The sequence below is a fragment of the Podarcis pityusensis genome (genome assembly GCF_964106645.2).
Source record: "Podarcis pityusensis genome assembly, chromosome: 2".
Lineage (NCBI taxonomy): Eukaryota > Metazoa > Chordata > Lepidosauria > Squamata > Lacertidae > Podarcis > Podarcis pityusensis.
In genome coordinates, this window is record NC_138029.1 from 118,025,631 (window position 1) to 118,051,890 (window position 26,260).

A 26,260-nucleotide genomic window follows, 5' to 3' on the forward strand; every position below is an offset into this window, starting at 1 on the left:
TCTGGTGGAAGTAAACTGTAAATAGCTGCAACCGTCAAACTGTCGGAACTTGCTTTCAACCGAGCTACTCCTCCGGTCGAGTCCTCCGACGGTGATTAACGACCTGAGCCAGGCACATTCCCATTACGCAGAGTATCCAAGCAGCAGCAGGAGATGAGAAATATGAGCTATGCGCTAAGCTTTTTATTTCTAACTACACAGACAGAAAAGAAAATATACATCCTCTCTCTGTGAAAGAAGAGGCAACCGGTACAAAGAAACAGGAAACCAGTAAACAGTAAACTGTTGGAACAAGCTCCCATATTTTGTTCCTCTCTAAGGAGTCAAGCTCAGCCTTCATGGCACGTTAACCATGGCTCAGCATCTTTCGAGTCCAAAGCCTGGATCTCTTGGAAGTTTGAAGGTTCAAATACCTTCTTGGAGCTATTAACAGCAGTTACAGCTTTAGCTACTTTAGCAAATTCATCAGCAAATCTCTCTGGAGGTTTACCTCTTGTGGCTCTTTCAGACCTGTGAATCAGACGCAAGTCTTCAACGCTTTCTTCTTCTTTCTTAGGAGAAAAGTGGCCTATAGTGAACAGTGGTTCCTCCAATTCTCGATCAGAGCCTTCAGAGGGTCGCAGAGAGACCTTAGCACTCTTTAAATCCTCTGAACCATCTGAGTCAGTTTCAGATTCAGAACCTTCATCAGTGGGTGTGGGGTTTTGCTGCTGTTTATCCTCAGACTCTTCACTGTCATCAGAATAACATTGGAAAATTCCCACATTCTCCCACTTGGCATTGTACTCAACACGTCTAGTGAGTCTAACTGTGTTAGTGTCTGTCATCATTACTCTGTAAGAACCTTTCTGATATCCTAGAAAGATACCATGCAAACCACGTTTGCCTAACTTGGAGCTTTGTGGTGTGTGAACCCACGTCAAAACCAAAAATTTTCATGTGCTTGATGTATGGTTTCTTGCCAAACATCTTTTCATAGGGGGTACAACCAATCGGTGATGACAATCTGCGATTATAAGTATAAACAAAACAGCTGAGCACTTCTGCCCAATAACTCTCTGGAAGATTGGCATCATGCAGCAAGGTTTTCAAGCCTTGAAGCAATATTTGATTTGCCCTTTCACTAAGTCCATTCATCTAAGGAGACCGTGGACTTGAAAGGTCATGTTGAATTCCTTAGGAAAGCTTTAAACTGCTGAGAAGTGAATTCTCCCCCTCGATCTGTAAACAAACATTTCACCTGTTTATCATGCACATTTTGCAACCAAGCACAGAATTCCTTGAACCTAGGAAACACTTCTGATTTCTGCTTGAGATTGAACACATGAATATATCTGGAAAATGAATCAATGATAACCATAAAGTACCTGGCTTTAACTCTCTTGCAGTTTTTGTGCATTAGTTTCCCCTCCCCCATTTTTATGACTCCACTTTGATGAGTGTGTGTGTTAACCTAACACTTTTAAAATTCATCATAGCATTGTAGCTGTAAGCCTTTATAAAGGTAAGCTCCCAAAATATTCCAACATCGACAGTGGGGGGAAGATTCTGTAAGGATTTAAAATTGAAAAATTCTTTATTGATTATGAGAATTCATGTCCACAAACTCCTCTGCAGCTGCCACAAATTTATACAAACAACATGACGCCACAGCTCTAAAAATTTTTACAACTTTTACTTTGCATTCTAGAACAAATATTACTTTTCTCAGGTAAGTTATACTTCTAATGTTGTTACTTTCTCATCTCCAGTGCACTTTTGCTTCCCAACAGCACCAAGACAAACAAAATTATACAAAACTTTCCCTTCCCAATCATCACTTATTTCCCAACCACCACTCAATATTTCTAAGACACCCTTATTCAGGACTGTCAGCAAGGCAAGTGAAATAGAACCTCAGAAAACCTCCGGATAACAGATGCTAGGAGGGAAATCACCCTGCTTAAGGGCTTTCTAAAAACAGTGAGTTGGTGCATGAAACAGAATGCTAAGCTAAAAGGACGCTTATGTTTTCATGTCTAAAGTCTACTGAATTATAGTATCCAAACTAGCCAGGGCTCTTGCCTAATTTTTAAAAATAATTAATTAAAAGATAATGATAAAAAGTCATGAGGCAAGATTCGGAAACTCTGAAAGCGGTAGGAAGAGATGGAGGTATATTACATTACAAGGGCAGAAGTCTGAGTTCAGGTTGCAAACTGGTCAAAACATACACAGCCTGGCTTGATCTTGGGCCGTTAAGCCACCACCATGTGCCAAAAAACAACAACAACCCAGCAGCATGGAAGAGGTCAGATCTGTAACCTGAGAATATCAACAGACATTGAAGGCAGAGGAGCAGGGGCCAGTAAAAAAAGTTAGTGGCCCTCCTTTGAATGCTCAATCACCACCACGCCTGTTCCACAAAGGGGTGGGGTTGCTGTATAAAGTTGTTGACACCTTCCGTTTCCTGTGCCACTGCCTTTTCAGACTTTGAAAGAGTAACAACTGCAAAACAGGCTTCAATGCTTGCGATGGTGTGACCAAGACTTCCTCAGAGATAAGCCCAGTACAGTACAACGTGAACCATGCACAGGGCTGCACCCTAAGAACACACTTACCAACGGAGGAGACCAGCTCCCAGCGGAACTTGCTTCCGAGTTAAGCCTTCTTAAGACAGGATAGTTCACAAGTGGGGGAACTGTGGCCCTCCAGGTGTCGCTGAACTCCATTTCTCATCAGTCCATGCAGCTGACATGGCCAATGGCAAGGGGTTTGGGAAGTCCCTCAACATCTGGAAGGCCACTGCCCCAAACTTGCTGCAACAGTCAGTGGGACAACTCAGGGCAAGTCTATATAACTGTCTGAACTGGGCTGGAGATGGGTCCTAAGTCTTTGCGGCTGTGCCGCTATTTCCCATCTCCTCTCCTCAGCTAACAATTCAGCATCATCCTTGATAACCCATCCTGCCCTATGAGGCTTCCTCAAAGCGCTTGCTGCACTCAAAGCCGTGAGTCTTCTCGTGGGCTTCCAAGGAATCTTTCCGCATGAAATCCTGCCCGCACACCGAGCAGAGGTACGGTTTTGCCTCTGTGTGCGTGGCCTGGTCGCAGAGCAGCTTGGCCTCCCCACAATCCTCGCCCTCGTGGGGCCCATCCCCTGTGTCGGTACTCTGTTGGTCAGCTAAGGCGGCAGGCTCACCCTCAGAGGATTTCTCGCTTGCAGAACTTTCGGGAGGTGGTGGCTTCTCTTCCACCGGGGCAGTCTGGCTGGTGTCTGGCTCTGGCGGGCAGGGATTTGTCTCCCCGCCTTTGGAATACGCAAACCTTTCCAGCCTCGCACGGACTTTCGCTTTAATCTCTGCTAGCTCAAGTTCTGCAGCCTCAGCCTCAGCGTCCTTGGCCGAGTCACTCTTTGCATCCTCAGTGGAGGCACCCTCAGCGGAATCACCCTCGGCAGTGGAAGCACCCTCAGCAGAATCACCCTCGGCAGCGGAAGCACCCTCAGTGGAAGCACCCTCGGCGGAGGCAACAGGCTCTTCTGCTTTTTCTCCCCTTTCCTGTTTACAACGGCTCCACCGTCCCCGGAGCTCAGCCAGCTTGGCATCGTCCATGTGGCTCAGTACCGGCACTTTCAGAGGTTTCAGTTCCACCGTCACCATGTTGCCTGCAGGGACAGAGGGAGAAACAATCCTGGCATGAGACCAGCCCATTTCAAGGGAAGAAGGGTAGCGGTGGAAGAGGAGGAAAGAGCTCTCCCAGCCATCAATGCTTTTCAATTATAGCCCTGCTGCACTGAGCTTCAGCAAATGGGGACGTATAAGGAAGAGCATGGCCTTGCTGACAGTGGTCCCTCCATCCTTTTGATATAAGAATTAAGAGACCCCAGGTGTATATTTTCATTATTTTAATAATGTTTCAATGCTTCAGTTTAATTGCATTTAACCTTTTAGAATGTATTAGGCGTGATTTTCGTGTGTTCTGCCTTTGTGGAACTCTCCCTCCTACGCTGCATTCCATCTCTCCTTATCTATTTTATTTTATTTATTGAATTTTATGCCACCCTATACCCAGAGGTCTCAGGGCAGTTCACAGGACAAAATCAAAATATAAAACCACAAAATATATAATGAAAATAAAAACAACAACCGCCTGCCCCAACCTGAAAGTGGTACAAACAGCAAGATGTTTTACCACCAGAGTGTAAACAACTATCCTCAAAGCGATCTGAGACCCAGGAAGAGGATTTTATGATGCTCTTCCCTCACTGTAGGTTGCCAAGGTAACGTTGGACATTTGAGACCTCAAATGGTCAAATGGTCTGGGCACATCAGGGCCGCTCCAAGGCAACTGCAGGGGTGAAGATACCACTATGGAGTCATGAGAGTTGTTACAGCCTTTGCCATGAGCAAATGTAGAAGGTGGGATAATAATGAAGTGCAGAGGAAAGAAAGGAGGGAATAATTTGGGCAATGGACCTAGGGCAAAAATATTCAATTATTTGCAACTCGATAAAGGAAAATTGTCTCAAGATGTTTTTATACGTGGTATATAACACCTAAAATAACCAAAATGTATAAAACAAAATGTGCTGGAGGTGTAATCAATCAGAGTGGACGCTACTCCATATGTGGTGGAACTGTAATAAAATCAAGAGCTTCTGGGACACGGCATATGAGGAGTTGAAAAAAATATTTAAACAAACTTTTGTAAAAAAAGAAGCAGCATTTCTATTGGGCATAGTAGATTCAGAAATCGCAAATGAAAATAAGATAATGTTCCTTTACGCAAGATCCGCAACAAGAATACTAATTGCAAAAAACTGGAAAAGTGAAACAGTACCAACAAAAAAAGAGTAGCAAGAAATATTATTTGATTACACTGAGTTGGCAAAAATGATGCGTGCAATTAGGGGACAGTCTAAACAAAAATTTCAAAAAGGGTGGGGGAAGTACAGAGATGATTTAAAAAAAACAGTGCCCTCAAATTAAAATCTGAACTTGCTTCAAATAATTTTTGCAAAACAAAATACAGTCATACCTCTTGTTGCGTTTGCTTCACATTGCGGCTTTTCGGGTTGCGAACGTGGTAAACCTGGAAGTATATACTTCCGGGTTTTGTTCTGCATGCGTGTACAGAAGAGCTCTGCGCGCTCCACACATGCGAAGAAGCGCCGCTCTAGTTGCATACTTTTTGGGGTGCGAATGGCACCCCGGAATGGATTGTGTCCGCAACTAGAGCTACCACTGTACAAATAGAACATATGGAGAACGGTAGAAATGTCAAAATGAAAAAGAAACAGTTTATCAAGTTTAAAAAAAGACCCACGGTGAGAAGGAAGGGAGTCAATTAGAATAGAATAAGAACTAAAGATTGGATAACATAAGTCTTTTGTAGTTTGTTTTCTAAATGTCGTGTTTGTATGTGCTGTAATAGTAACTTAATAAAAAGCATTTACCCCCCTCCCAAAAAAAGGGAATAATTTAACGTAGCACTGAAGCAGGTGTTCTGTGAGTGCAAACATTATTGGGCAGATGGAACCATTTGCCCTCTCATCCCCTGGTATGCTGTCGTTGAATTTTCCACTGAGCCAGTTTTGGGAGCAAAGGGGAAAGGCCCTGTTGCGCTAGTAGGAATGCTTTTGCGATCTTAACTTAGCAGGGCACATTATTTGAATCCCATTACAATGGTACCTTGGTTCCCGAACGGCTTGGCTCCTGAACACAGCAAACCCAGAATTAAGTGTTCCCATTTGCGAATGTTTTTCAGAAGCCGAACATCCAACACGACTTCCACTTGACTGCAGGAAGCTCCTGCAGCCAATCAGAAGCCACACCTTGGTTTTCAAACAGTTTCAAGAGTCGAATGGACTTCTGGAATGGATTAAGTTCGAGAACCAAGGTACCACTGTAATACTATCTCCAGGATGCTTTTACACACATTGCCATATTTGCAAAAACATGCCACACAGAAACACTGGTTCTCTGGGCAGCTTGCAACAGAACTGACAAAGGGACTACTCATACGCTGGTCCTCCTGAGAAAAGCATCATTTTACAATTCCCATCAAATTTCCATTTTACTATGAAACAACATATTGGTACCCATACATGGCAGAACTTGCATTTGGTTATATCTTCAGGGATGGCAGAGAGCATACAAAGAGAACCAGAACATTCATTCTAAACTGAGGTTTGTTGAATTTTGTTAGGCTACCATTAACCAAACTAGCCACATGAATCGTGCATTGTACACAATGTTAGTCCTACTCAGAGAAGACCCACTGAAGTCAACAGACATATGTTGAGGTTCGTTAATTTTAATCAGTTTAATCTGGTAAGAACTTAGTTGGTAATATCCCCATACTCTGGTTTTGAGACTGAAGAGTAAAGGTGATATGGTTGGGCAGGGGATGGGATGGGAACAGATTTTATGATATTCCTTTTTCTTAGGGTACTTTCTTCTGTTAAGTCCACTAAAACATAAACAGAGATAATTAGCAGTTTGTGTTTTTTAAATTAATTTTTAAAAACCCTTCCTGATTCAAATCATACGGCACTCACCTGTAGCAACTTGCTGGTGTACAGAGAGAGAGCTCTTTCTGACATTGGAGAGATCTTCCTCGTGGGACTTTTTGTGCCGGGAAAGATTTGATTTGTAAGTGAAGTTTAGCCCGCACTTGTCACAGGGAAAAGGTCCGTCACCCACGTGGCTTTTCATATGGATAAGATGGGTTGACAATTTGTAGGTTTCGTGCCCACATTTGCCGCACGTGTGCTTCTTCTCCTTCTGAAGGCTCCGTGCTCTGTTGGCGGGCTTCTTCCTGCCGCCAGAACGACTGTCCGGCTGGTGGACTGTCTTGTAGTGTTTGCTGCAGGCAGAAGGGTCAGAGAAAGCTCTCCAGCATTCAGGGCACTTGTAGGGCTTCTCGCCTCCGTGGCTTTTCTGGTGTCTCATCAGGTCGGAGATATAGTAGGATTTGTGCCCACATTCAGGACACTGGATGTTCTTTTCCATCCATAGATACCTGCTCCTCTTGGCAGCCTTGGTTCCTTGGTCGCGAGTCGATTCTTGCTGACCTTGAGCCAGAGAACTGCCACCTGAAGGTTTTCTGGGGAGTTCCTGCACTTTCACTCCTTTTTTCTGAGCTTTCTTCGCCAGGATGTTAATTAACTCCTCCTCATCTGTCAGGATACAGAGATAATTGAGATATAGGGCTGTTGCCCCAAGGGTCGGGGGAGAGGCTATATAACCCCTGGCCCCCTTATTTTGAAAGCCAAGAGCTACAAACATGCTACACTCTCCCTGGTTTTTGTGAAGGACAGTCCCATGGACAAGCAAAGTAACTGGAGCATCTTTCGGCAAACGGCTGCTTTTGTTTTCCACCTGCTCTTGCCTTGCACTTCTGTAGCCAGGCAGGCCTCTGGGGTGAGGCATGAAAACAAACCAGGAATGAGCTAGGGTTGTGGCTTTGGGGTGCAACATTAAGACCACTGTCAGTGTAAGCAGAGTTTAGAACTCCAGCTTCGAAAACATGGTTTCATACTCTGGTTGTTTGGTTGAACATCTGATGCGGCTTCCAATATTGCTATCGTTGTGCCTGTGCAACCGGAAGCCATGCCTTGGTTTCTGAACGTTTTGGAAGTCGAACAGACTTCCGGAACACATTCTGTTCAAAAAACCAAGGTTTGACTGTATGGGTCCTTTTCTCCCTGCCCCATGGAAATAAACTAGAGCGCTTAATCCCATTTAGGTTCTGGAGTGTATGGAGACACCAATCAATCAAAAGTTTTCAACGTAATAGCACTTTCGATTGCACCTAAAATATTAATCTGCTTTTAAAAATCCATTTGTAAAGAAGGGTGTAAATCAGTGTTTCCCAAAGTGGGCAATACCACACCCTGGGGGACTCTGGAATCATCCAGGGTGGGGGAAGGGAGTAGGCTTGGGTACAGTTGGGGCTGTTGGATAAAAACAAGGTGGCAGTGGAAACAAAGAAGGCCCAGAAAGTGGATCGCAGCTTGGCTGCTTATTTGTCCAATGGCAGGTGGGCTGCAGTGCCAACTCTGCCCGTGGGGCGGATTGGACTGAGCTGACAGGCTTCACTCCAGTCCACCCCATGGTTTTTTTAATCACGGGGCCTAGTTCACCTCCTCGTCCAGTTTTGAAAAACTGTTCATGCCTATTTCATCTGTTGTATAATGATGCTTACTGATGTAACGGGGGGGGTGCCTATTATTATTATTTTCCTGAAAAGGGGGCAGTAGGCCAAGTAAGTTTGGGAACCTCTGGTGTATAGGAAAGTGCTCAAGTACATGATCCTGGTACAGGCCTCACGACACCCCACAAGGGGAGGTGATCAATATTCCCATGTTGCTGATGGGAAGCAGAGAAAGGACAAGGACACACACAAACTGTATCTTGCCTAAAAGGGCTGCTTAACGAGTTTGTGGCAGAGACAAGATACTTAGCAAACCAGTATGAGGCAAAAAAATGAGCTTACTTAGAATACAGTGGTGCCTCGCGAGACAAAATTAATTCGTTCCGCGAGTTTTTTGTCTAGCGAATTTTTCGTCTTGCGAAGCACGAAATCCCATAGGAATGCATTGAAATTCAATTAATGCGTTCCTATGGTCAAAAAAAGTCCAAACAAAGCCAAATTTGGTACAACAAGAGTTTATTAAGCGCTCTTTAAAGTCACACATACTGTAAAGAGCATTTCAAAAATTGAAGGAACAATTAAGTTTCTAAACATGACAGAAAAACATTTAAAAATCAACAAAGTGTACAGTACATTTTCTAAGACTCTGGGGGACAACTCAAAGAAGGTTCCTCTTCCACTCTTTGCTTCTTGCTGAAGAACCTGTCCATGGTCTGCTGATTCATCCGCTTTTTCAGCACCTCCCTGAAAGGTGACATGACCCTCGTATCAAAAGTGTTAGCAAGGTCATGTGCCACGTGCTTGTCAGGGTGGTGCCGCTGTGCCAAAGCCTGCACATCCTTTCACTTCAGGCAAATGTCCCTCAGTTGCTTCCTCCTCTTCCAGTGAGGCCTGCTCCTGCGCAGCCTCTGCCTGCAGTTCGACCAGCTGCTGGGTGGTCAGCTCGTGGTCGTGCTCCTCCACCAGCTCGCTGACGTCCTCTTCTGTGACCTCCAGGCCCATGGTCCTCCCCAAGGCAACAATGTCCTGCACCACTGTTGACTCTGGTGCATCAGAGTCACTTGGTGCCACACAGTCCGGCCACAGGCTGCGCCAAGCGCAATTCAAATTTCTTTGGCTGATCCCGTCCCAGGCCGTGGTGATCATCTTCAAGCAGGTGACGATGTCGAAGTGGTCCTTCCAGAATTCCCACAGGGTGATGGTGGTGCAATCAGTCACCTCGAAGCATCGCCTGAAAAGCTCCTTGGTGTAGAGTTTTTTGAAATTGGCGATGACCTGCTGATCCATCGGCTGGAGCAGTGGCGTGGTGTTAGGCGGCAGGAACATGATGCTGATGAAGCTGAACTCCTCCAACAAGTCCTCCTCAAGGCCTTTAGGATGAGCAGGAGCATTGTCCATCAGAAGCAAAGCCTTCAGCGGCAGGTCGTTGTCCAGCAGGTACTGTTTGACAGCAGGGCCAAAAGCAAGATTGACCCAGTCCACAAACAGCACACGTGTGACCCAAGCCTTACTGTTGGATCGCCACATGACACTCAGCCGCTCCTTGTCGACCTTGTGTTTCTTGAAGGCCCGTGGGTTCTCCGAGTGGTACACCAGCAGGGGCTTGATCTTCAGGTCGCCGCTTGCGTTGGCACAGAAGAGCAGGGTCAGACGGTCCTTCATGGGCTTGTGGCCAGGCAACTTGGCCTCCTGCTGTGTGATGAAAGTCCTTTTGGGCATCCTCTTCCAAAACAGCCTGGTCTCGTCGCAGTTGAAGACCTGCTGTGGAACATAGCCCTCCGTCTTCACAACCTCCAGGAACTCCGCTGCAAAGTCTTCAGCCGCAGAAACATCAGAACTGGCAGCCTCTCCATGCCTGACCACGCTATGGATTCCAGATCTTGTCTTGAACCGGTCAAACCAGCCTCTGCTTGCCTTGAAGACTTCTGGCTCGCCTGAGGTTCCTGGCTGTTCCCGGACGAGGTCTGTGTGCAAGGCCTTGGCCTTCTCACAAATGACGGCCTCAGTCACTGTGTCCCCTGCACGCTGCTTCTCTTCTAACCAGATGAGCAGCAACTTCTCCACCTCCTCCAGAACAGCTGGGCGGTTCTTCACGATCCTGCTGACTCCCTTGGCTGCATCAGTCGCAAGGATCTTCTCCCTCATCTTCAGGATGGTCCAGATGGTCGATGGACTCCTCCCGTACTCCCTGGCGAGGTCTGTCACACGCATTCCACCGTCATGCTTCCGGATGATCTCCTTCTTCATTTCCAGCATAACCTTCTCCTTCTTCCCCTCGCCGGCCTCTGCAGCAGCAGTCTTCTTGGGTCCCATGGCAGCACAGATCCTACCTGCGCAACCCCCCCCCCCAAATAATCAGTGCTTCACATCCAAAAAATTCAAAAGCACCCAGCCACCCACCACACAGAAATTCAAACCCAGAACCAAGTCCTTGAATTCCAAACACTCCAACCCAAAATCCCAAAACCCCCAAAAAAGTTTTAAAAGTTTAACTTAGCGAATGGCTGCAAAAGAAGTTTTGGAAAAGCTTCAAAAATCACCAAAGTCTTCAAAAACCTCAACTATTCCCCCAGCCACCCATCACACAGAAATTGCAAACCCCTCCCCAACTGTTGCAAACCCCTCCCCAACTGTTCCCCCAGTCACCCACCACACAGAAATTCAAACCCATATTTTTTTTAAAAAAAAACAGCAGAGTGGCCCAATGGTCACAGAAAATCATAAAAATGCAGAAAAAAACCACACAAGCTTCCAGATTCTTGCAAACCCCTCCCCAACTGTTCCCCCAGCCACCCAGAAATTCAAATCCAGAATTTTTTTAAAAAAAACAGCAGAGTGGCCCAATGGTCAGAGAAAATCATAAAAATGCAGAAAAAAACCACACAAGCTTCCAGATTCTTGCAAACCCCTCCTCAACTGTTCCCCCAGCCACCCACCACACAGAAATTCAAACCCAGAATCTTTTTTAAAAAAAACACCAGAGTGGCCCAATGGTCACAGAAAATCATAAAAATGCAGAAAAAACACACACAAGCTTCCAGATTCTTGCAAACCCCTCCCCAACACCAAGTCCTTGAATTCCAAACACCCCAACCCAAAATCCAAACCCCCCCCAAAAAGTTTTAAAAGTTTAACTTACCGAATGGCTGCAAAAGAAGTTTTGGAAAAGCTTCAAAAATCACCAAAGTCTTCAAAAACCTCAAAAAAGGCTACCACACCGCGTGCTATGAGTTGCTCCTCGAAGTCAAGTCGCAACTGCACCTCTTCAAGTAATGCACCCTGGGTATTAACGGTTTTACGAAAAAGGAAACAAACTTGCAAGACGTTTTCGTCTTGCGAAGCAAGCCCATAGGGAAATTCGTCTTGCGAAGCACCTCAAAAAACGAAAAACCCTTTCGTCTAGCGAGTTTTTCGTCTTGCGAGGCATTCGTCTTGCGGGGCACCACTGTAGTAAAGTATTCTGCTCCTTGGGGCAGGGGCTTGTTCTCTTATTTATCTGATTTGGTTTATTTCATAAAATTTATACACAGATCAGTTGCCAAAAAAGAAAGAAGTATAACCTCAAAGCTGTATTCCTAGCAACTGTTAGGAAAAGAATCTGCACAATCCTCTAATATCTAATGATTCACCGTAGACGAGCACTCACCACTAAGTGTTACGTCACATTCCGCCACAGGAATCTGGGGAACCAAAGGGGTATTGGAAACAGAGGTGTCAGGAACAGGCTTCTTTGCTGAGCAGGAAAGATATAGCGTGTGTTTCCTAAGGCTCGCTTTCCATGCAAAGGTTTTTCCACACCGAGGGCACATGTAGGGCTTTTCTCCAGTATGTTTCCTCATATGGGAAACAAGGTCTGTTAAACTCCTAGCCTTGTATCCACATTGTGGGCAAGTGTGTTGCTTTTTCCGAAAGTTAGCTGAACTTGCCATGGCAGCTAACGCGGACAAACTGTCCCCTCCCGGGTGTTCACTCAAAGCAGGTTCGTGACTCAATGTAAGACCTTCTGGGGATATCTCAAACTCTTCTTCCTCTGTTTTAATTGTGGGCAGAGGGTCCTCAACACCTGCAGGGAAGGCAAATAAATACAAGACAGGGCATATCGGTCTGATTAAGGCGTTAGAGAAATGTGCCCCTACAAGGATGGGTTACAACAACCCATCAGAGACGACATGGTATAGGTGTATATAAAGGCAAGTATGCTGTAGAAATCTAAAAGTCCTGCCTCCGACCCAATTGTAGTTTGAATTATAAAACGTTGATAGGTCATACTTGCATCCCTTGCACATAAAATATCATACAATTATATCCTTTCTTCTATAGTGGTACCTCGGTTTTCCAACGTCTCTGTTGACGAACATTTTGGTTTTCATACGGGCCTCAGAAGTTAAACATGCCACACAGCTTCCGTATTGAGTTTTCCATATTGAGTTTTCAGTTTTTGAACATTTCAGAACTCAAATGGTTTTACATTCAAAAACAGAGGTACTGCTGTATTTCAAAAAGATTCCATTTAATAGAATATGCATCAGTTTAAAGCAGAGCTGTCAAAACGTTTCATGTTGATGACATACTTTTTAGACATACATATACATCATTTTGCGACACACTAATTCAGTTTTACTAGCAAACTGGAGGCTAAACTAACCCGTTTCTAGCCCTGGGAAGAGCTCAGGGAGCATTTGTGCAACACACCTACACACTGCAGCCAACATTGTGACAGTTTGGAAAGCTCTGCTTTAAATGGTGTTTTCCACATAGTAGTTCCTTTTCTCCAAAGTGAGTATCTTCTGTGTGATCAGAAGAAACAGCTTCTCCAGCAAGATTTCTCTATTTAGTTACAAACTACAATGTGTTTCCTGCCCCCTCTCAACCCTGCCTGTGAGAGAAGCATCTATTTAAATGTGTGCACGAGCATGTTTGCAGTTCATTTAGCACTTCAAAAGGCTACCGGGGAGCAGGCAGAAAGTGAATGCCCTCAGCTCTCCTGCACAACCAGAGATCAAGGTCACACGGCTTCTGGTTCCATTGCCTTAATGGAGACAGCTCCCATGACAGCGGGAGATTGTAGACAAAGAAAAAACCAAGAATGATCAAGGGTGAATGAGCATCTTTGCAGTTCGTTTAGCACTTCAAAAGGCTACCTGGGGAGCAGGCAGAAAGGGAATGCCCTCAGCTCTCCTGCACAACCAGAGATCAAGGTCACACGGCTTCTGGTTCCAGTGCCTTAATGGAGACAGCTCCCAGGACAGCGGGAGATTGTCGACAAAGGAAAAACCAAGGATGATCGAGGGTAATTATCCTTGCAAGTTCCCTTCAGGGACAGGGGGAGGAGCTTCAGTCGCAGGTGTCTTGGTATCTGGCTCTTACTTCAACATGGAATGCAAGAGGCAGAGACACTGAGCGTAAAAGTGTTTCATTTGCCGATAACCCTCCTACGTCGCCATTAAGAAGCAGAGGTTCTCCTGTTAATTAGAGTTTAATTGGGACTAATGTACAGGCACATGCTGGAAATGTTGAGATAATAAACTGCATAACGGAAGCAGCTGCAAGGTTGCTAAGGTCTGAACTTGAAAGAACTTTATTCGGTGTAAAACATGGTGTGGGGGAAATAAAGTTTTTTCCTTTTATATTTATGATTTGGCAACCTTCTCTAGGAAGATAAAGCAATTTTTAATGAGCAAGTGAAGAATAAGGAACTGGATTGCAGAGGTGCAGATCTGGAATACAATATAAAATAGAACTGTGTGAACAAAAAAAAGGGGGTGACTGCTAATTATCACAGTGGAGTATGGAACAGAGAAGCCTTCTTATCTTCTGTGAAATAGAGGAATGAACAGAGCCTGGAAGCTTGCCAAATGCACTGGCAAGATAATAGACCACTTTTCTTATGTTGGGAGGAAAGATGGTGGAAAAGGATATTGATGGAGATCGAGTGACTTATGTAGCTATTGTTAAAGATGCATAACAAAGAAGCACAGGACTAAGCATGGGAGAAATCTAATTGGATTGCGTTGAATACCACTTTGTGAGAATGGTATTTGGAAGGCATGTGGAATTTGACTTAATTGGACTATGCAATTTATCACACCGTGAGTATGTAACCTGGAAGGCTAGTTTATTTTTGGTGTAAAGGGGGGATGAACAGAATCTGGAAGCTTGCCAAGTACACTGGCAAAATGCCAGATCACTCTCCTCCCGGGGCTGGGGAAAAACCAGCTAAAATCCAGCTACACAGATAGAGTGAATTTTGTAGCCCAGTAATGTTAAAATGGTAAAAACAGAGTGCAGTGGTTATCTTGGTTCTTGAACTTAATCTATTCCAGAAGTCTGTTTGACTCCCAAAAGCATTTGAAAACCAAGGTGCAGGGAGCTTCCTGCACTCAAGAGTGGAAGCCGCGTCAGATGTTTGGCTTCTGAAAAACATTCAAAAACTGGAACAGCTACTCCTGGGTTTTCGCCGTTCCGTAGCAGATTTATTCAACAACTAAGCTGTTCGAGAACCAAGGTACCACTGTACGGGACTGACTGAGGGAGAAATTGTTGGAACAACATTGGGATATCAGCTCTGCTCAAGGCATGACAACTTTCAGCAAAAACCCGGGGGACGGGCAAGAGACAGACAAGGAAAAGGACTTCCGGTTTGTCGCGGATCACCATGGAGCACAGATCTAGCCTTCCAGTGAAGATCTGAGCTTTGCGGGGGGATATGAGGCCACACAAAGGCGCTGTGGATCTCAAAAAACCCAAAAGGATTTATTTTGGGTGCATGTGATCTGGCTGCACTCTGGGTGATCTCTCCCATCTCCCGGATTGCTCTGTAAGGAGTGGAGAAGAAAAGACGGGATTGAGGTGCGAGTGCTGGGATCCACCACTATCTCCGCAAAGTGAAGCTTCTGGCTCCGAGTGGATTGAGCGGCAGACTCTTCAGGACATAAAAAGCCGAAATTTAAACAGAAGATTTAAATTTGGAACAATTTGGACTGATTTGGAAACCATTTGGTGTGAGACGGGATAAAAAAGGAAGCCCCTCCCGGCTGTGGTGAGACGCAACTTGCATGGTGCATTTCTATAAGTCCTAAAGTTGCTTTCAAACCTTCCCTGCTAAGTGGACCTTTTGTAAGTTAATTCCACCCATCCCTGATATAATGGGGGGGGGGCGCGTGCGCAGATTGTTTATATTAAGTTTCTTTTTTTACTTTTTGTATAGAAGCAGACTGCCTGATTGGCTGGGGAAGGAAAGCCCCTGCCAGCTTGGCGCACATTGTTATACCATACTGGCATTTTGATAAAACTTGTTCTGGTTTTCGGCTGCTTTTTGGAAGCCGAATGTCCGACACGACTTCTGCTTGACTGCAGTCAATCGGAAGCCTCACCTTGGTTTTCGAACGTTTTAGGAATTGAACAGACTTCAAGAACAGATTACCCGTATTTTTCGCTCTATAAGACGCGCCAGACCACAAGACGCACCTAGTTTTTGGAGGAGGAAAACAAGAAAAAATATATTCTGAATCTCAGAAGCCAGAACAACAAGAGGGATCACTGCGCAGTGAAAGCAGCAATCCCTCTTGCTGTTCTGGCTTCTGTGATAGCTGTGCAGCCTGCATTTGCTCCATAAGACGCACACACATTTCCCCTTACTTTTTAGGAGGGAAAAAGTGAGTCTTACAGAGCAAAAAAATACAGTAAGTTTGAGAGCCAAGGTACCACTGTATATGGGACCTCTCCCCACACAACAGATATCTTGCTCACAAGTGTACAAAAACAGAAAGGAAAATGCACATGCAACGATGCTTCCATGAAGGCTTGCAGTTCTGTCTGCTATTGTGAAACTGATCTTACACCACACCACCTAAACATATTCCACTTACCTAGACACATATCATAAACAGAGGTTTTAAACCAGGAAAAGGCACCAAAACAGCACGAAAAGAGGAGAACGCTGGAGAGGGGGGGGGACAGCTTGCACAGGTGTTCCGAGTGTCTTGCCTCCCCCCACTCACACACCGTCCTTGACTTTCTTCTTCCTGGCCAGCAGAGCTGTCAGTTTGGGGGTGCTTCATGCCTCGGCTCACCCCTTCCTCGCTTGCATGTGCCAATTTTATTCCTTAGGCAGGATCTGAGTCCCTCTGCTCTCCCTCACTGCCCCACAAGTAGGCAAAGGGGGTGGGGTGGGGAGACTAGATAAAAAGAAAACTGTCTCCAGAAACATCCGAGACTAACAGAGAGAGCATCAAGAAGCCTCACAGCAGAATAGCTACCCACTCTGCCACGAACCCCCAAACTCAACTTGCCAATCCCTGGAGGCAGGAAGGCAGGCAGGTGGGATGGATGGATGGATGGCCAGCCTCTCTCAACAGCGCCCTCCCCACTTTGTGCAATTTCACATACATGTGTGGAGCCAGGGGACATAACAGCAAGTGGGGGGATGCCTGTATTTTGCAAATTATTGGGGATCAACCAAATTATTATGCTCACCTTCGTACGACACCTGGCCTTCTTCAAGAGGGGCATCCGGAGTAAGGCTGTTTTGCTGGCATGTATTTCTGCTGCAGTGTTTTTCGAGGTGTGACGATGACTCGAAGCATTTCCCACATTTGTTGCATTTGTAGAGCACCTCCCCCGTGTGGACTCTCCTGTGTTGAATGATGCCCGCTAAGCTTTCAGAGACAAACCCACATTCAGGGCAGGTGTGCTTCCTCCCATTGCAGAGCTTGGCAAACTTGGTCAGCACCACCTTCACTGTTTTTGTCCCATAGCGAGAAAGAGGCACTCCCTCTCCTTCGGATTGGCTCAAGAGCAGCTTTGAAGGGGAGCTAGCACTCACCAAAGCAGTAGACAGGGGCTGTAGCAGCAGAGGAGAGTTTTCAGCCGTGCTCGGCCCAGGGGCGACTGCAAAAAGAGAGGGGACCTCTTACCCCTGGAAGATGTGAACGGAGGTGGCGGCGAGAGGAGACAAATGGTATCACAACACGGAAGACTGTATAACCACAGGGAGCACCGCACACACAAGGCCAAAGGATGAACTACACTAGAAAGTCGGCCCCGCTAGTAGCCCAACTTTCTGTATCACAGGGTGAGAAGCTTAGGCCCTCACAGCTGTTTCAAAAGCCCTTTTGCAGGCAATCAGCTTGTGTCTCTGGAAAGCACAATCTGTCCCCACCCTGGGAATCTGCTGGGCAAGGAGGAAGAGAGAGGGAAAAGGGTGGCAGAAAAGGGGTGCTGGCACGCTCCGTCTGACACTTTTCATGCCAGTGACGAAGTTTTTGTTGGAAATCGCCCCCACCCCCCAGGAAAGGCTGACTCCTTTTCCCGGGCACCGGGGCTTCTCTCCAGTGGTCACCCTCTGGCTGAACTTCCCTCAGTCCAGAGAGACTGGTGATAAGCGACACCTCCCTTTTGAGAGATGCACACTCACTTTCCCCTTGCATCTCAGCAGAAGAAAGAAACAGTCTGAAAGTAGTCTGTAAAGACTGTACACTGTACATAGAGCTAGTACAAACATGTCTGCTCTCTCAGCAGCCTCTGTACAACTCACTGCTTCCCCCTTTGCAGCAACAACGGGAAGGTCTCAAGTTACACTGAGAACACAACCCTGGGAACAGCGTAGGACATCCTGTCTCACGCTCAGAAACATCAGAAACATCACATGATGTAAACAATATGCTGCTACCACGCAGCTGGTTGGTACTCAAATCCCAACAATTTTAGCATGCACAGTAATTTAGTTTTACTAGCAAACTAGAGGTTCAGCTAACCCCTTTCCAGCCCTGGGAGGAGCGCAGGGCGCATTCACATGACATACCTACACACTGTAGCCAACAAATGTGTCACAACAGTTTGGAAAGCTCTGCTGTAAAACAATGAAAATGCAGAGGAAAAACAGCAGAATACTTACAGGATCAAGCAACATCAAAACAGGCACAGGAAGCCTCAGACTGAAATAACTGACCTACCTCTGGGCATCCTGCGATAATCCGTAACATTTTTTTGCTGCGAGTGTAGCATCTCCTGGTGAAGAGCAAGATGCGACTTATACCGGAAGGTTTTTTCACATTCTGGACACTTGAAAGGCCTTGCCTCCAGGTGGGTTATCATATGCTCAAAGAGACACTCTGGTGTAGCTTCGACCCGTCCACACGTGGGGCACATGTGCTCTTTATGCATCGGGGCACTTGAGGTCGCTGCCCCATAACTTTGGCTGCTGCTGGCATCACCTTGGGCCATGTGGACTTGCTGGTGAGCCTCCAGAGATGATTTCTCTTTGTAGGTCATCCCACACTGTAGGCACTTGTAGGCCCCTTTCGTCAAGTGGGTTTTTATGTGTCTAACCATATCTGAAAGGTAATAGGCCATGTGCCCACACTCAGGACAAATGTGCTTTTTCTCTCTGGGGTAATATCTGCCTTTCCTCCTCACACATTTCCTCTTCCGTTTACTGCCTTTCCCCGTCTGCTCATCTTGTTTCCCCTCAGGACTCGGGTCAGAAACCTCGGTATTCGAATCACCCTCTGCAGGTTCATCTGGTAAGCCCTCAAAGCTGAATTCCGTCTCCAAATCATCATCAGAATTCTCCATTTTGATCTGGTTCCGAAATCTATCGCCTGGACAGAAGACGAGAAAATATAGTCACACCTTGGTTGTCAAACACCTTGGTACTCGTACATTTTGGCTCCCAAACGATCGAAACCTGGAAGTGAGTGTTCTGGCTTTCGAATGTTTCTTTGGAATCCGAACATTTGATGTGGCTTCTGCTATTGTTTCCAGCCTGCCTCTGCAACTGGAAGTCGTGCCTTGGTTTCCAAACACTTCGAAAGTTGAACATTCTGTTCGAAAACCATGGTATGACTGTACAAAGGTTCACTTTCTGGTATGAGACAGTGTAGTTCAGTTCGGTTTGAACAAGAAATTGAATTAGATCTGGGAAGTAACCTAATTTGATGGCCCCAAGCAAACTGATGGCACCTCAGCCTCATGGCACCCAGAGTGTCTGATAAAACCAAGCCAAATGGGTGGAGTATAAATAGTAAAATTATTGTTATTGTTATCCTTATTATAATTATTACCCCAATCTGTACAACGGGAAGAATGGGGGGCCTCCTTCAAACATACTTCAACCAGGGAACATTATGAATGAATGTGATACAAATAAAGCTTTTTTTTATTTGTTTATAAAAATACTTATACAGCCATCCTCTCACAAAATATCAGGGTAGCGTGCAATGGTTTTACTTTTAAACAGATTAAAGCAGCATAACGCAATTGATAAAATGACTGGCTACTCAAAAACATTTTAACCAACTGAGCAAGCCTGTTGGCATAAAAGTCCTCAAGACTTCAAGGTCAGCAATTGCAGTGGATTCCAAGTGAGCCAAATCTAAGCTATAATTAGATCTGGTTCTAATTTCCTGCAATTCAGGTGACCATCAACGAGGTAGCAAACTAGGTACGGTAGAAGAGTTCTTCAAACAACACAAAAAAATAGTGTATATTAACAGTTGTTTTCAGTGCCTCGCCTCCCCCACCAACCTTAAAATAATTAAAAGGGGAATCTATGTCCTCAGGTTATGTCTGAATCTGCTTGAACATTTAAACCACTGTACCTGCAGGTTATCTGAATCTGCACCCTCCAAATATTTCAGCTATTTTTAGCTATTGGGAAAATGTTTCAGGTGTATACAACATGTAAAATTAACATGTCAATTAACACAGCTCCCCCCCCCCTTTAAATAGTCAAATAAACTTGCTAAATCAGATGTGCGTTGGTTTAGTGGAGTGGGAAATTTTCCAACTGAAAGTTTCCCCCCAGAATTCCCACAACACTGGCACATCCAACAGGATAATGTCTACTCAGACACGTGTTGACCTTCCAGAATCTAGGGAGGTGTTCCTAGCCTGCCGCCCTATAGCCTTTTACAACAGACATGGGGAACATGTCTTGCAAGTACTGTTTGATTCACTCCTCTGAGGTGATGCATGAGGGAGGGTTAAATCCTGCTGCCTTGGTTGCTTTGCTAGGAACAGTCAAGCACAGTTAAGGCAGAACTGAATGATTCCTCAGGAAGTGGGAAACCTATCATGGGACTACAATGCCCATTAGCCCTGTTGCGCTGACTTCTCTTCACTTCCCATTCTATAGTTCTCTCTCACTTACTCAAGAGACTGCCCAGAATAGTGTCTCCATAGTCCATTTGCTGGGGGAAAATTGATTCCTGATGTTGAGGTAGAGGGTTCATCTCAGGTGTGGGAAACAGGCCCTCTGAGAGGGAGAGAGAGAGAGAACACGTAAAGAAAATAAGCATATGGAATCAGGAGCGCTTGGGTTTTTTCTAACTCATCTGCATGGCATTCGCTGACTTCTGGTTTCAGAACTTGAGAATTCAAGAAGCGGATAACAAGCCCACGCCCAAACTGAGCCTCTGGGTTTTTCTGTGACACAGCAGTGATGAGTTTGTGGTTTACTCAATATGGAGATAAAAGGGATTTTGTGCATTGTCCTGATCCGCAGGCTCAAAAGGAGGGCCTGTGGAAATGGTTTGATGCATGTTTGATACCAAAGTATGCCAAAAACGCCAGTGTGATCAGTTCTCGGGCTTTATTAGAAGAAAATGTAGTGTTTCCGACCACACCCATGATTTATGGCGCTAGCTCTCCTCTGCCCTCCGGGGCAAAGGAGAGGTTCAAGCAGGGGAAAGCCAGGACTTATGAGGTAAAACTCCTGGCAATACTCCACCCTCAGGGGGCTCTGGGGAGTTCACTGCATCCCGCTGTGCTGCTTATGCCCACGTCTGCCAAACTGAAAGGCAGAGCAGGCGCAACCTGGGAATTTGTGTCTCCACCGTGGATGAGCCTCTGTCAGCAACATGATTTGTGCAGGGTTCATCAAGAATTTGGAATATTGGCATTAATTATGGGGTGTTTCTGAAACAGCATATGATAAAGGGCTGCAACTAATCAGCTGCCGAAAGGACTGGATTTGAACCAAGAAGGTATCCAAATGATTGAATGATTTTTAACAAGTGTGAAAAACCCAACAGCAGCTGGAAAGGAAGCGGGGGACAAGCCAATGTTTGTTTGGTTCTTAAATGGCCTTTTCTCTTCTTGACCTCTCCTGCAAAATGAAAGAACCATGTGCAGGCATTATGATGTTATCTGATATTGAGGGAAGAGAGGGGAGTCAATTATTTATGCTCTGTAAAGGGTTTTTACAATGCTTTTTTTACACCTCCCCTCTCAAACAAACAAATTGATACACACACACACACTCATTCTTCTGGTCCGCACCAGGAGTGGAAAAGAGAGCAACCCCCGCTGGGATTAAGGCCAGCAGGAGTTTGTATTGTATAAAATTTAATTGTATTAAATTGTATAAAATTTAAATTGTATAAAATTTAATAATTTGGATCAATTTGTTAAAATTTGGAAACTTAATAAAAATTAAATTTTAAAAAATACAGTCGGACCTTGGTTGCCGAACGCCTTGGAAACCGTACATTTCGACTCCCAAATGATTGAAAACCAGAAGTGAGTGTTCCGGTTTCCAAACTATTTTCGGAAGCCGCCCTTTGCTTTCCGAACGTTTTGTAACTTGAATGGACTTTCGGAACGGATTCCTTTCAACTTCCAAGGTACCTCTGGATGCCAATGGGATCCGTTCCGAAGCCCCGGTCGCATCCTGAGTAGAATGTAACACGCGACTGAGCATGTCGCATTTTGCCACTTCCGCGCATGCACGTGACGTCATTTTGAGCGTCTGTGCATGCGGCGAAACCCAGAAGTAATACGCTTCGTTACTTCCGGGTCGCCGCGGAGCGTAACCTGAAAATGCTCAACCTAAAGCACATTTATCTCGAGGTATGACTGTACTGCGGATGGTCCTGGGCAGTGTTAGAAACTAGGATAGAAAAGCTATTCGCCACATGGCTGCTGGAACTTGGGTTACGGGTACAAAAACAGAAAATCTATTTGCCATTTTGTCCTTTTCACAGGTGATTCATGCTGCGGGGGGGGGGGGGTAGCACTTCCCCTGACCCGCAGCAATCAAACTTGGGTGCTGGCTGAGGAGGCATTTCTCCTCCCACAGCCTCAGAGCCAGCCCAGGGACTCACGCTGCATCTTTCTGCTGCTGCGCTGCTGCATGAATCAGTTGGCTCGCACAGCACCAAAAGAGGCATTCGCTTGGTGCAGCGCTGCCCCGTAGACCAGCTGACCATTGTGGCATCGCAGCAGAGCCAGCCAGCCAGCCAGATGGAGATGTAAATTGTCAGCCTGGCAACCAGACATCTTCACTTCCTCGCAAAAGGCTGGTTGCCTGTTGCAAAACATGCCTGGCACCTGGCTAATTTCAAATGGTGGTCCTGAAGCTCCTTTTCTGGCTGTACCTATACCTGTGCCTATATGTTTGTACACCTCACATGGACTTGGGGCTTAAATTGTCATCAGTTCCCACTGGGGACAGTGAAAATTTGTACCTAGATTGGACCCTTCATTTCGCATCAAACACTGACTTTCACAATTGCTGGCTCTGCATGCAGATGTCAGTGCACGGACATGGAGGTGTTCCAGTATTCCGTTCGCTGAATAACATTTTTTATTGTGTTGTGCAAGAGTATTTGAATGCCAAGTTTCGTAGACATGCCATGGCGTATGCCTGCTTTTCTGGTGTTGATCACAAGTCTCTAAAGGCAACAAGACTCTGCATGCTGTACTGTAAGTCTACACTTTCTTGTAATAAAGCAGTATAATTGACGACTCTGCCACTTTCATCTCTTTGGGCTGGGGTGGAGTGCAAATTTCAGTCCTGAGGATAGAGCCCTAGTTAATTCATGAAGGCCTATAACCCTTAACCAGAGCCTTAACCCACTCTGCAGATCACCCCATACCCCAAAAGAGTAGAAGGGGGGTCCTCAAACTACAGCCCAAGGGCCGGATCCGGCCCGCGAGGTTCCTAAACCCGGCCTGCCGTTTTGCTCAGAGTGGTGCTTACTCCCAAGGAAGCTGGCTTGAGACCAGGTCCTTAAGCACGCCTATGGGAGGAAGAAGAGCCAGGGCTGCCTGCCGACCTGGGCTTACTGGCTCTGGCTTCCTTGCTCGCTGAGGGGAGAAGAGGCGGGCAGGACCTGGCAGGGAGACGAGGCCGACCACTGGAGAAGCGCCCGCTTTCTCCCTGCTCCAGGTCTTTACCTCACAGAGACAAAGTGAGGGCCGCTGGCCTCAATAAGGCGGCAGCAATACTCGTCAGGCAGAGAAGGGTTAATCACCACTGCTCTCTTTGCGGCGCTGCTGCTGAGGTTGCTGTTGCCACTGCCGCCGCTGCGCGCGGAGATACAGAGCAGGAACCTTGATCATGGCGGAGCTGAGGCCCCCGAAGCCCAAAAATGTCTGCCTGGGGGGAGGCCTCACAAGTTCTGTTGGGGGGGAGCAAGAAAGGTAGGCCAGCAGGCGGGCATGGGAAAGAGAAGGAAAGGGAGGACATGGGCTGCAGGCGACAGAGTGGCTGAGTGTGAAGAGGGGAGGAAGAAGGAAGGAAAAGGAAGGACGGGCTGAGGGAGAGCATTCTCACCCCTCTGCTCCATCCTCCTCCGCTGCTGCTGCTGCTGCTGCTGCTGCTTCTCTCCTGGCTGACTCTGGGGCAGTGGCGATGCTGCTGCTGCTGCTACTGCTGCCACCGCTGCCTTAGAAGCAGAAGAGCCACTTGGACCCGGGCAGCAGGGCCGGGAACCAGGTAAAGGTTGGCAGGCATCACGGAGGGAGAGGGAGAAGAAGGCAGGGGTGGAGTCTGAGGGGAAGAGAGACCGGTGGCCGGAGGGGGTTTCTTCCCCACTCGGAGGAAGGAGGAACGAGGATATGCACGGCCGTCTCCACCGGGGGGGGTGCCTGGGCAATATCGAGCCTGGTGCTGAGAGTTTTCAGCACCCTTTTTGGGAGGCAGCCGGGGCCGTGGGGTAGACGGGCCCAGAACGGGGGCAGGGCTGGTCCTTTCACTCTTCCATGCAGGATGGCGGGATTGTTCCAAGAAGAGCAGCCCCTCCGTGCCCCTAACCCCAATTAGTGAACCTGAACCAGAACCATGTCCTGATTTATGTACGATAAACGTAGCCTAGTATCCACGCCTCGAGCCAGATCTGTTGTGCGTTTACTCTGCTGAGTAACGTGTGCTCAGACACAGCAGCATAAGTCGCAGGCACATGTCTGAGGATGACTGATTGATCTCTGCAGCAGCAAGGCTGAGAAGGGAGACGCTCCAGCTGGGGCCTGTCCAGTTGGCTTTCCATCCTTTGGTTCCAACACCTTATTCCTAACACACGTGCTGCTGCCCCCCAGTTATCTTTCCTGCGAGAAAACACCTTAAACTTCGGGTTCCTGGTGGTGTTTCGCCTCTTTCTCGTGCCCCGACCGCCGGTGCGGAAGTGCCTGGCTGGCCCGAATAGAAAGGCGGAGAGGTGGGCAAGAGATGTTGATTAAAATCATTCTTCATTTTAAAAATTGTATTGTTTTTCCTGGGGCTTTTTTGGACTACAAAAAAATTTGTGGTATGCATAGGAATTCATTCATATTTTTTTCCAAACTATAGTCCGGCCCCCAACAGTGTATAAGGGACAGTGAACGGGCTCAGTTAAAAAGGTTTGAGGACCCCTGGAGTAGAGACTCACCAGAAACACTGGCGTTACTGCCATTCTCCTGCATTGCTGCTAAGTGCAGAGGATTCTGGAGAGGTAGCACATTCTTCACATCCTCAGGCTCCTGAAACAGGAAAGCAAACTTTTCTCAGATCTCCTGCAGGCCTCAGACCCGGTCTCAAGTAGTACATATTTATTAGTTGGCGATGGGCCATCAGTTGCACACAAAACCCGAAGGCACTGAAAGCATGAAAAAACTTCTCTTCCAAACTCCCGCAAAACTAACAGAAAACACCAATTATCAAAGGGAAGTGTATTGCCACGTATACTTGGAGTTTGGCTTTTTACCAGACAGAAGAATGAACAGGACAGCTGCAGTGTTAGAAAATGTTGGTTCCTTTCCCACTAGATCTACAAAATAAGTTTGTTTTAAAATGCCTGAGAAAATAAAAGCGTCTTAATCTGGCGCCTTAAAAAACAGTAACAATGCAAGTGCCAGAAAAACTTTCCTGGGAGTAGAGTCTGTATCTCAGAAGTCACCAAGTAAAAAAGCCCCCAGCCTCAAATTAAGACTACAGCTCTGCCTCTAGCCAATGAAACCAGTGGTTTTCTCAGGGGGGCGGGGAGTGTTAGAATTCCTGCTCCATGCTTGCAGTCATAGGATTACTGTCTTTTACATGACGGTATGTGTTTTTACTCCAGAGTGGGAAGTGATGGAAACAGGATGTTTGTGTTCCTGTGTTCCGTGAAGTGGGACTATTGTCCTTTGTTCTTTTTCTCTTTGCTGTCTGATGCTAGAGAGAGAGGGAGCCATGTTGCAGTGCTCTGTGTGTGTTTATAAGTAAATAAAGTAGATTAGCCAAAATGCTGAGTTGCTGGGGTCTGTCACGCAAGATGCGCAAACTCTGCAGATCCCTAAGTGTGCCGGTGTTGGTTGGCATCGGGTACTCTGATGTTCAGGCTGAAGAAAACTTTTGAAGCTCCCAAAAGACCAGGAGGGAGGGAACATGCCAGTAGGGCATGTGTCTCTGCCAGGGTCCTACTCAAGTGTAGGCTGAACTCGACAATGGTTACGGGCCCAGGGATCAGGGCCACAGACTCAATGCCAGCAGAGGAAGAACGGGGGCTGTTTATGGAACCGGCAGCATGAAGCAAGCCTCTCGGAGACAGACAGTGAGTAAAAAAGCCTGTGCCTGAAAACCAAAGTAACGTAGACAGGCTGGAATGTTTTGTGCAGCTGCCAAAGTAGCTCGCGCACGAAGAAGGCTTGATTTATAGCCGTCTGGACTTCCGGGGAGGCGCCTCCAGTAATGGCGGAATTCCTCTGACCGGGAGGAATCCGCTCCATGGGAATCTGGGTCTGGCCAACACGGCAAAGGCGGAGACCCGTTAAAATCACAGGCGGGAGAAGCCTGTGAACGTGGGATTCGGCGGGCACCTTTTGCGCCTCCCCCACTCGCGGGGAACCCCGGTTTTTGGGGCTCTGGAGCGACGTGGGGTGAGCGG

The 26,260-nt window shown here is 46.6% G+C and overlaps 1 protein-coding gene across 3 annotated transcripts in view; it reads right to left on the reverse strand.

Moving 5' to 3' along the window:
- Positions 1–1,557: 1,557 nt before the first annotated feature.
- LOC308469323 (uncharacterized protein) overlaps positions 1,558–26,260 on the reverse strand; it is a 52,740-nt gene continuing 28,037 nt past the window's right edge. The window contains exons 5-12 of one of the 3 annotated variants that reach the window (XM_080991575.1): positions 24,788–24,878; positions 20,290–20,394; positions 18,092–18,739; positions 16,614–17,027; positions 11,785–12,201; positions 6,541–7,161; positions 3,512–3,645; positions 1,558–3,463 (exon numbers count right to left, since the gene is read on the reverse strand). In XM_080991575.1, the coding sequence (XP_080847701.1) occupies positions 2,951–3,463; positions 3,512–3,645; positions 6,541–7,161; positions 11,785–12,201; positions 16,614–17,027; positions 18,092–18,739; positions 20,290–20,394; positions 24,788–24,878 (2,943 nt within the window). In that variant the 3' untranslated portion in view covers positions 1,558–2,950. Of the gene's footprint in view, positions 3,646–6,540; positions 7,162–11,784; positions 12,202–16,613; positions 17,028–18,091; positions 18,740–20,289; positions 20,395–24,787; positions 24,879–26,260 lie in introns of all 3 variants that reach the window. The other 2 variants (XM_080991574.1, XM_080991576.1) reach the window with 2 other exon arrangements.